Source organism: Chiloscyllium plagiosum, unplaced genomic scaffold (genome assembly GCF_037043375.1).
Source record: "Chiloscyllium plagiosum isolate Xiang-an unplaced genomic scaffold, Cpla_swu_hap1 HiC_scaffold_27, whole genome shotgun sequence".
NCBI classification, from domain to species: domain Eukaryota; kingdom Metazoa; phylum Chordata; class Chondrichthyes; order Orectolobiformes; family Hemiscylliidae; genus Chiloscyllium; species Chiloscyllium plagiosum.
Window position 1 is genome coordinate 18934941 of NW_028270165.1, and position 11262 is coordinate 18946202.

Genomic DNA, 11262 nt, shown 5'->3' on the forward strand with positions numbered 1-11262 from the left:
GCCAGGGTTGGAAGATTTGAGCTATAAGGAGACACTGAACACACTGGGGCTGTTTTCGCTGGAGTGTCAGAGGCTGAAGGGTGACTGTATAGTGGTTTATAAAATCATAAAGGGACATGGATAGGATAAATAGACAAAATCTTCTCCCTGGAGTGGGGGAGTCCAGAACTAGAGGGCATAGGTTTAGGGTGAGAAGGGAAATATATGAAAGAGACCAAAGGGGCAACTTTTTCACAGAGGCTGGTGTGTGTATGGAATGACCTGCCAGAGGAAGTTGTGGAGACTGGTGCAATTGCAACATTTAAGAGGCATTTGGATGGGTATATGAATAGGAAGGGTTTGGAGAACTATCGTTTGGGTGCTGGCAGGTGGGACAAGATTGGGTTGGGATATCTGGTCGGCATGGGACGGGTTGGACCAAAGGGTCTGTTTCCATGCTGTACATCGCTATGACTCTAAACTCAAATACACAGTTGAATGGGTATTTGCAATGGTAGGGGAATGAAGGGTAGTTGGGACAATGCAGGGAGGAGGAGCTGAGTTGATGGATAGATCAGCCATGATCTTAATGAATGGTGGAGCAGGCTGGAAGGGCCAAATGGCCGACTCCTGCTTCTATTACTATGAAACTATAACCCTGCATTTCCCATGGCTAACCCACCTAACCTGCACATCCCTGGACATTCTGGGCAATTTAGCATGGCCAATCCAAATCAAGGCCGGTGAGCAGTATAGTGATGTGGAAAATGAACATCAGAGAATGATAGAAAGGGACAAGGGGAGTAAATATACCAGCAATCAAAACTGGATTTTAACGGTCACAAAAATTGAAACTAAAAACAGTGTGTCTGAATGTGTGCTGCATTGTAACAAAAGTGAATGAATTGACTGCACACATTGAAGAGAATAATTATGATCTGAGACTCCTTACAGAGACATGGTTTCAGGATGACAAGGATTGAATCCTGAATATGGAGGGGATAGTCAGATGGGAAGCGAGGTAAAGGTAGAGGGTTGGCACTGTTAATCAAAGCACTGATCACAGGGTAGTCTGGTGTCAGCTCGGGTTTTAGGGCCTGATTTCTCTGTCCTCTGTTGATCTCCCTGTTCCCTATTACACCTTCTGGAACAATAAAACAAACAGTAATCAACCCACAATCTCCCAGCCTGTCAACCATCCAGGCACAGAGTGTAGTCATAACAGGGAATTAAACAAGAAAAATGAAACAAAATTAGAAATAAATAGGTGCTTATGCTTAATGTTTGTTCATTCGGAAGTAAACCAGAAATAGGGCTCTCCCAGGATTCTCATGGTGCCCTACTTGGGGAATTTTGTCTCCCTTCCATCTAACTATTCGCACCCAGCTATGATTTACAACAATATTTACACCAACAGAAATAAAGCATCTGTTATCAAATAGGCAGAGATATACTGATGTAGATTTTTTTTTCTCTTTCATGCAAACACACACACACGTCCATGGGGGTGAATTTGTATGTGCAGGTTTCGGCGGGGGGGGCGGGGTTGGCTATGCAAAATTACCCATAGTGTCCAGGGATGTGCAGGTTAGGGGGGGGATTAGCCTTGCCAAATTACCCATAGTGCCCAGGGATGTGCAGGTTAGGGGGGGATTAGCCTTGCTAAATTACCCATAGTGCCCAGGGATGTGCAGGTTAGGGGGGGGGGGAAATTGGCCATGCCAAATTACCCATAGTGCCCAGGCATGTGCAGATTGGAGGGGGATTGGCCTTGCTGAATTACTTAGTGCCCAGGGATGTGCACGTTAGTCGGGGTAAATGTACAGCAACAGGTGTAGGGGAATGAGTGTGGGTGGGTTAACCTTCAGAGGGTCGGTATGGAGTCTTTGGGCCCAGTGACCTGCTTCCACACTGTGAGGATTCTCTGAAGGGAAGGGGTTTTGCAAACTGTGACACACCTCTTGATATGTTGATGTCACAGCAGGGAAGTGGCCCTGTCCGTTTGAGTGAATCTCACTGTCTGGGCAACTCTTCATCCTGGGAAGGAGACAGAGATGGGAGGAGGGGAAATCTATTCACTTGTAGCAACTGGAATGAATCCAGGGAGGGAGCAGACTCCGCAAACTCAGGTACGCGTCTTAGTTACCCGGGTGAGAAGGGACGGAAGGATCGACATTGGGAAGGCGGGAGGAGTAGATATCTTTTCTGTTTTGATGTTTAAAATGCACCCAATTCCCACAAGTAACTGCAGCAGGTGCAAGTACAGCACATTCAATATTCCTCATTGCAGCTTCAAGCCGGTTTTGCATCCTGTTCTTCCTGCGCCTTGGCTCCAGCACATTCAGCTTCCTTCCATCATTCCCATCCCCCTGCCCTGATGTTCCAAGCTGACCCTCAAAACGTTCGCTTTGTCCCTCCATTCTTTCGCGGTTGTCTTTTGTGGGTTTTGAAAACTTTCCCAGTTCTCTGAGTATTGGAGCTGGAAGGTTACATTGTGCACTCTCCAGGACATTTGTTTGGTTACTTTTGGAGTATTGTGTGCAGTTTTTGTCTCTCTGCTAGAGGAAGGATATTGTGAAACCTGAAAGGATTCAGATAAGATTGACAAGGATGTCGTCAGGGTTTGAGCTGAACAGAGTGGAGCTGTTTTCTGTCGAGCGCCAAAGGCTGAGGGTGACCCTACAAACGTTTATAAAATCATGAGAGGCATGGATAGGGTAAATAGACAAGGTCTTTTCTCTGGCTGGGTTACAGGTTCAGGGTGAGGGTGAGATTTAAAAGGAACCTAAGGGGCAACTCCTATATTCAGAGGCTGTTGTATGTAAGGAATGAGCTGCCAGAGGAAATGGTGATGGATGGTACAATTACAGCAATTAAATGGCATCTGGATGGGTATATGAATAGAAAGGGTTTAGAGGACAAAGGCCAAGTGCTGACAAATGGGACTGGATTAATTTAGAATACCTGGTTGGTACTGATGAGTTGGACCAAAGGGTCTGTTTCTGTGCTGTACATCTCTATGACTCTGGCTTTCCACTAACATTTGCCACGTCAATAGGTTCATTTTCTCTCTAATGTCGGTGTGAATGCCTTGATGTCTCATTTTGCTCGCATCTTCCTGGGGACGTTAACCATTTCGTGTCTGGTTCTTCCTCAAGAAGCTGCATTCCCGATTCACCCTGAATTGACACCCTTTTTTTTGCTTCCCAAAATCAGACCTGCTCACTCTCAGCAGGATCCCAATGTTGTGAAAGATATTCACTTCCAGGTGGAATTATCAAAAATGCAGAGAGATGTCAGTCTTGATGTTTTTGCTTTTCTGCCCCTGTAAGATCCTGAATCAGCACCTCCAGGAGAATTAGTTAGAGCGGAGTGAGAACAGAGGGGGAAGAGAATGTGGGAGTGCTTTCAATTTTGTGGAATAACAGAACACAAGAATATTCCATAGAAAGTAAAATTGCCTATTCAGAATTTCTACCCTGCACTGACAGTGATGAGCTTTGTAATTTGTCTTTACAGGGTATTTGAAGATCCGAAGACGGAAGTTTCAAAATCAACAGATAAAGGCCTTATGCCTGAAACGTTGACTCTCCTGCTCCTCAGATGCTGCCTGACCTGTTGTGCTTTTCCAGCGCCGCACTTTTCAACTCTGAGTCTCCAGCGTCTGCAGTCCTTATTTTGACGTCAATGCCTGACAGTCACTCAATCCATCGGGACCCCAACAATTTTCAACTATGAGTCTGTGAGAAGGAGCAAAGCTTTTTGGTTCCTGTTTGAGTATGTTTTCGCATCAGTGGGACTGGATGAGAGACCCCACTGTTGCAGCGCACTGAGTGTGGAGCCTGAAACAGTTATATGGCCTGGGAAGAGGAATTCAGGGTGGGGAGGGGCTCCACACGCGTTTGTGAGCGGCTGAAGCTTCAGCCATGGAGAAACCCGTGGAATCCCGCCCCGTGGAGAAACCATGGAAGTGTGGCACCTGTAGGAATGGCTTCCGTTTCCTATCTGCCTCGGACGGATTCCTCGGATTGGGATTTTTGCAAATGGTGCAGGGACTGCATGCGGCTTGGCCCCACCCCATTACCCAGACACCTTGCCCCACCCCCTCGTTCCATTGTTGATGTCACTGCACAGAACTGGTCTTGTGAGGTTCAGAGTGAAACCCCCTGCCTCTGGGCAACTCTTTATCCTGTGGGGGGGGGGGGGGGGGGGGGGGGGGGGGGGGGGAGTAAATGAACTTTTGTATCTCTTTGCCCCAGGTTTGGGGGGAGTCCAGAACTAGAGGGCATAGATTTAGGGTGGGGGGGAGTGGAAGATTTGTGAGGGACCAAAGGGGCAACCTTTTCACGCAGAGGGTGGTGAGTTCATGGAATGAGCTGCCAGAGGAAGTGGTGAAGGCCGATATAATTACAGCATTTAAAAGGCATCTGGATGGGGAATATGAATAGGAAGGGTTTAGAGGGACATTGGCCAAATTCTGGCAAATGGGTCACTAGGTTAAGTTAGAATATCTGGTTGGCGTGGACTGAAGGGTTTGTTTCCATGCTGTACAACTCTATGACTTCATTTCTACATAGTCAGAACCAATTTCACAAGACTATGAACAGGCCATTCACCCTTTCCAACCTGTCCTGAGCTGTGGTTAAACTGCATATAATTTAGTGCAAGTTTCAGAAAAGGTTTCAACAGCTCTTTTAAAAAATTTAACATGCTTTCAGACTTCAACTATGTTTCTGAATATATCATTTTGGGTATTCTTAATTGTAAAGATACACGTATCTAGTGAACACAACCCACACCTCCGGGTGCTGCCAGTAAACTTTACAATGCTGATGAAATGATGCAGTACCTGCACTCACGAAAAATTTACAATTTCTAACGATACTAGCTCCTCATTCACTGCTCCATCTGATACACGACATTGGAAACTCAGTGCAGGAGGCTGCAAAAAATGCAGGAGGCTGCTTTAAAACAAAAACCTCTTGGAGCTCAAAACTTTCAATGAGAGTCTGAGCCTGGCAGTAAGTAAGTTCAGGTAACCTTTATTGTGACCCAACTTTGTTACAGCTTCAGATTCCACCCCCGCACCCCCCCCCCTCACCAAAAAGGGGTCGAAAAAGTTGCTGTTTTTTTTTAAATAAGCAGCTCAAGGTCAAAGCGCAAACACTGCCACCCCCCTCCACCTCTCTCCTTTACTACTGGTCAGCACCGAGTTGTCCCTTTGTAATTGGGTCATTGCTACAGCCGTAACCCATAGGAAATACTGCCTCACTCACTAATTTCAACCCATACCTTGTCTCCAAGTAAGTTTCTCTCCACGCATTTGCCAGTGAGGGGAGGGCAGTGGAGAGTCAACCAGACTGTTGTGGGTCTGGAGTCACATGTAGGCCAGACCGGGTAAAAGGAGATAGCTGGAACGACTGAGTGAATCCTCTCCCACAACGACAGTTTCCTTCCCTAAAAAGGACGTGAGTCAATCAGATGGGGGTTTCACCACCCCCAACCCCCGAAAATGGTTTCACCGTTAGATTCTGAACTCCAGATTTCTGACCAAATTCCAATTCCACCATCTGTCGCGGTGGAATTCAAACCCGGGAGCCCCCGGAACTGGGTTGATAGTCCAGTCGATAATGGCACTTGGCCGTCACTCCTTCAATCCCCCTGCGGTGGCACGTGAACTCGCTGGTGCCTCCGCAGGTGGGAGGAGCAGGTGAAGCCTTTCCAGCACTCGGGGCAGCTGAAGGGCCTTTCGTCTGTGTGGACCCGCTGGTGAGTCAGCAAGTTGGAGGCCTGGATAAATCTCTTACCACACTCAGGACAGCTGAAGGGCTTCTGCCCCGTGTGAACCCGCTGGTGGGTCAGGAGATGGGAGGCCCGGACAAAGGCCTTCCCGCACTCGGGGCAGCTGAAGGGCCTTTCCCCAGTGTGGAGCCGCTGGTGCCTGAGCAGGTTCGAGGAATTCCTGAAGGCCTTCCCACACTCGGGGCAGTTGAAGGGCCGCTCCCCTGTGTGGATACGCCAGTGGGTCAGCATGGTAGAGTCCTGGCTAAAGCCCTTACCGCATTCGGGGCAGGAGAACGGCCTCTCCCCCGTGTGGATGTGCCGATGAACCTCCAGGGCAGACGGAGCACGGAAGCTTTTCCCGCAGTCGCCACACTTCCACCGTTTCTCCACAGGGCGGGATTCCTTGGGTTTCTCCATGGTCGAAGCTTTAGCTGCACATGTGTGGAGACTGTCCCCAACTTGAATTCCTCTTCCCAGGCCGTATAGCTATTACACTCTCCTCACTGAGTGCACTGCAACGGTAGGGTCTCTCATCCAGTCCCACTGATGCTGAAAACGTACTCAAACAGAAACCAAAACGCTTTGCTCCTTCTCACAGAATCAGAGTTGAAAACTGTTGCGTTCCCGATGGATTGAGTGACTGTCAGACATTGATGTCAAAGTGAGGACTGAAGACACTGGAGAGTCAGTGTTGAAAAGTGCAGCGCTGGAAAAGCGCAGGAGGTCAGGCAGCATCCGAGGAGCAGGAGAGTCAACGTTTTGGGCATAAGGCCTTCATCTGTTGATTTTGAAACTTCCGTCTTCAGATCCTCAAATGTAAAAAGAGATTACAAAAGCCATCACTGTCAGTGCAGGTTAAAAATTCTGAACAAGGAATTCTACTTTCTGTGGAATATTCTTTTCTTTTGTTATTCCACAAAATTGAAAGCACCATCCCACTCTCCCTCCCCCTCTGTTTTCACTCCACTCTAATTTTCCTGAAGGTACTGATTCAGGATCTTACAGGGGCAGAAAAGCAATAACGTCAAAACCGACATCTCTCTGAATTTTGGATACCTCCACCTGAAAGTTAATATCTGTGGGATACTGCTAAGAGTGAGTAGGTCTGATTTGGGAAGAGTGTCAATTCAGTGTGAACCTGCAATGCAGCTTCTTGAAGAAGAACTAGACTCAAAATGGTTAACGTCCCCGGGAAGCGGGGGAGCAAAGTGAGACATCAAGGTATTAACATAGACACCAGAGAGAAACTGAACGTAAAGATGTGGCAAATGTTTGTGGAAAGCCAGAGTCACAGATATACAGCACAGAAACAGACACTTGGATCAAACTCTTTGGTGCTGACCAGATATCCGAAATTAATCTAGTCCCATTTGCCAGCACTTGACCCATATCCCTCTGAGCCCTTCCTATTCATATCCCCAACCAGATGACTTTTAAAATACTGCAATTGTACCAGCCTGAGCCACTTCCTCTGGCAGCTCATTCCATACATGCACCACCCTCTGCGTGAAAACAATACCCCTTTAGGTCGCTTAAATCACCACCGCCCCCACCCCCATCCTCACCCTTAACTTATTAACCTCCAGTTCTGGACTCCCCCATCCCAAGGAAAAGACCTTGTCTAATTACCCTTTCTCCCCTCACCTCTTCATTTTATAAAAGTCTTTCAGGTCACCCCCCCCCCCACCCCATCTATCCGTCTCTCCTCACCTTGAGTTTGCAGAGTCTGCTCCCTCCTGGATTCACTCCAGTTGCTACAAGTGAACATATTCCCCTCCCTCCCTTGATGAAGGGTTCCCCTTAGGGAAGGAGTTGCACTCTGAAACTGACATGGCCACTTCCGCGTTGTGACGTCACCAACGGAGCGAGGCCGGCAGCGGGGACCCCCACACTGCGCCTGCTCCGGACGGCGGCCGTCTGGTCCGCAGTGCGCCTGCGCCGTTTGCAAAACAGCTTTCCTTCGGAGAAGTTCCATATTGTGGAAACAGGCCACTCGGTCCAGGGAATTCCTGAAGAAGGGCTAATGCCCGAAACGTCGATTCTCCTGTTCCCTAGATGCTGCCTGACCTGCTGCGCTTCTCCAGCAACACATTTCCATCTCTGATCTCCAGCATCTGCAGACCTCATTTTCTCTCCAGGGAGTCCACACCGACCCTCCGAAGGGTAACCCACCCACACCCATTCCCCCCCGCCATTGCTCTGCATTTAACCCTTACGAATGCACCTAACCTGCACATCCTATGGCTAATCCACCCTAACCTAGACAGACATCCTAAATTAATGTAGTTCCATTTGCCAGCATTTGGCCCAAATCCCTCTAAACCCTTGCTCTTCATATACCCAGATGCCTTTTATATTGTGTCATTATTCCAGCCTCCACGACTTCCTCTGGCAGCAGGTTCCATATATCCACCACCCTCTGCGTGAAAAAGTTTCTACTCACTTCCCTTTCCCCATTCACCTTAAACCTATGTTCTTCTAGTTCTGGACTCCCCTACCCTGGGGAAAAGACCTTGCTCTGATCCATGCCCCTTATATCCTTTTATAAGGTCACCCCTCAGCCTCTGATGCTCCAGGGAAAATATCCCTGGCCTGTCAGCCTCTCCCTGTACCTCAAACATTCCAACTCTGCCAACAAGCCTTATAAAAGTTTTCCCATCCCTTTCAAAGTTTCACAACATTTTTCCTATTGCAGGGAGACCAGAACTGAATGTAGTATTCCAAAAGTGGACTAACCACATGTCCTGCACAGCCACAACAGTACTTGCCAAATCCTGTACTCAATGCTCTGACCAATAAAGGAAAGCATACCAAGGTCTCTTTGTTCTGCAACACTCCCCTTAACTGTGTAGGTCCTGTCTGGATTGCTTGACCAAAATGCAAACCTCACATTTCTCTAAATTAAACTCCACCTGCCACTCTTTGGCCGATCAGCCCATCCGATCAATTCTGATTTATATCTCTTTCCTCCCTTATTCCAGAGAAGCTGAAAATCTCCACCCCACACACTCTCCCTCCATTCTCAGTTTGCTGAACCTAATCCCTGCTGTACCTCATCCTAAAGGTCTGGTTCATGCTGATTAACAGGCCCACACTCACCAGGGGGGGGGGGGGGATCTAATTGAAACATACATAATACTGAACGACCTGGACATTGGGAAGATGTTTCAATTGGTAAGAGAGAGACTAGGAACAGAGGACCTTTTAGAATGGAGAAAAGGAAAAACTTCAGCCAGAGAGTGGTGAATCTATGGAATTCCTTGACACAGAAGGCTGTGGAGGCCAGGTCACTGAGGATATTTAAAACTGAAATAGATAGGTTCTTGAGTATCAAGGGGATCAAGAGGTATTGGGAGAAAGCAGGTGAATGGGGTTGACAAACTGATCAGCCACAATTGAATGGTATGAGCAGACCTGATGTGGTGTCCTGTCTTATAGTCCCTTACTGTCCTGGACATAGTGAGAGTTGGGAGCAGGAGTAGGTCAGTTGGTCTTTCGAGCCTGCACCAGCTTTGAACAGATCATAACTGGATATTAATCGACCTACATCTAGGTGGATAGGCTGGGATGTTTTCAATGGAACACAGGAGGTTGAGATGCGACATTATAGAGAATTATAAAATCATGAGGGGCATAGATGAGGTGAATGGCAGGTGTTGTTTCAAGATTAGGAGCAAATTTTTAAGGTGCGAGGAGAAAGATTTTAAAAAAGATATGAGGAGCACCTTTTTCCTTTGAGAGAGTGGTTTGTGTGTGGAATGAATGTCCAGAGGAAATGGTGGATGCAGGTACAGTAACAACGTTTAAAAGATGTTTGGATAAGGACATGAATAGGAAAGGTTCTAAGAGATATGGGCCAAACACAGGCAGGTGGAATGAGTTTAGTTTGTGAACATAGTCAGCACGGACTAGTTGGGCTGAAGGGTCTGTTTCTTGCCTTCCCCCAGAAACATCCACCTCTTTGTTGTTCAAAAATCAGATGAACTCAGCCTTGAATATATTCAATGACCCCCTAACTGCAGGAAGGCATCCCCACTTCTGAACTCAATTCCTCTAGCTTCGACTCTCCTGCTCCTTGGAAGCTGCCTGACTTGCTGTGCTTTTCCAGTGCCATACTTTTTGACTCTGATCTTCAACACCTGCAGTCCTCACTTTCCCCACATCCCAATATATCACCATTTAAACAATGCACTTCCTTTCTGCTGTTTTTTCCCCCCACAGCAAAGGCTATAACTTCACACTGTGGGACTGTTTTTGCCAATTGAGACACCGATCTGGATCAACATTTCCTGAGTCTGCTCCTCCCTGGATTCAGTCTTTACATTCAGTTACTGCGAGTCAACAATTAAAGCCCACAATGAAATAAAGAAATGGAAAAGAGAGTGCCGTACTCACAATGTCAAACAGAGGAAGGAAGTTGCATCATGGAGTGAAGCTCAATCTTCATTCAGAGAGAGAGAGGTGCAGGATCAGCTTCAGAAGCTCATGGGACAACTTCCGCATTCAGACAATAGTGGATGTTCTCATTGGCAGGAGGACTTCCTACTTCCGGTCCTCCAAGGCTCCCCATTAGCTTCTAAAGAAGATCGCGCCCCATTGCAGCGGACAGCTAGGAGCATGCGCTGTTCTTGCTGACACCGAGGAGCATGCGCTGTACACTCTGTGGCAATATTGCGATTACTGACAAATTTAAGTGTCCAAATGCCAATAGGAGAAAAAGAAACGGTTGAGCCAATATTTATTTTTCCCCGTGACTCGACATAACCAAACATGCTCCTCACTATTTTTGCTAGTCACCTTGCCTACACCCCTCATGATTTTACAAATCTCAATAAGATCACCCCTCAACCTCCACTCCAGTGAATAAAGTCTCAGCCTCTCCTTATAACTCAAACCCTTCAGCCCTGACAACATCCTGGTAAATCTTTACCGAACCTTCTCTAATAGTATTCTTCCTATAACAGGGCGACCAGAACTGTACTCAGTGTTCTAAAAGTGGCCTCACCAACATCCTGTATAATTTCAAAATGATGTCCCAACTCCAACATTCAACAGTGTGAACAATGAAGGCAAGTGGGCTAAACAACTCTTAACCACTTTGACTACCAGTGATGCAAATTTCAAAGACCTATGTACCTGAACCACACCCCCATGTCTCTGTTTTACAACATAACCCAGGGCCCTGCCAGTAACTGCTACAAGTCCTCCCCTTTTTTTAAGCAAAATGCAATTCCTCACTTTTATCTATACCTTTCTCGTACACACGCTCTGTCTCAGACACAGATACACACCACCCAACACTCTCACAGGCTTATACTCCATCACACTCATACATTACCAAGCATGCACACAGGCAAACATATACTCTTAGGCAAACTCTCACACACAAAGTCACATGCGCGCGCACACACACACACAGGTTTATGGGGTGAATTTGCATTTGCAGATACATTCAATTTTGATCAAAAAAGCACACAATCTGCAGGCAGTCAATCCATG

At 47.2% G+C, this 11262-nt stretch overlaps 1 protein-coding gene across 3 annotated transcripts; it reads right to left on the reverse strand.

Annotated features, from left to right (window-relative positions):
* Window positions 1-5132: 5132 nt before the first annotated feature.
* LOC148143336 (uncharacterized) lies at window positions 5133-10292 on the reverse strand. 3 transcript variants are annotated; one of them, XM_087974157.1, is made up of 2 exons: window positions 10159-10292; window positions 5133-6572 (listed from the first exon to the last, which is right to left on the reverse strand). In XM_087974157.1, the coding sequence occupies exon 2, from the start codon at window positions 6178-6180 to the stop codon at window positions 5632-5634; it is 549 nt and encodes a 182-aa protein (XP_087830283.1). In that variant the 5' UTR covers window positions 6181-6572; window positions 10159-10292; the 3' UTR covers window positions 5133-5631. The 3 variants fall into 3 exon arrangements, with proteins under 3 accessions (XP_087830283.1, XP_087830282.1, XP_087830284.1); XM_087974156.1 differs by lacking the exon at window positions 10159-10292 and adding an exon at window positions 7474-7588; XM_087974158.1 differs by lacking the exon at window positions 10159-10292 and adding an exon at window positions 7474-7572 and having other exon boundaries at window positions 5133-6563.
* Between the last annotated feature and the right edge of the window lie 970 nt (window positions 10293-11262).

Coding starts and splice junctions, on each gene's coding strand:
- LOC148143336 (XM_087974157.1), bottom strand. CDS start 6,180: ATGGAGAAACCCAAGGAATCCCGCCCTGTGGAGAAACGGTGGAAGTGT.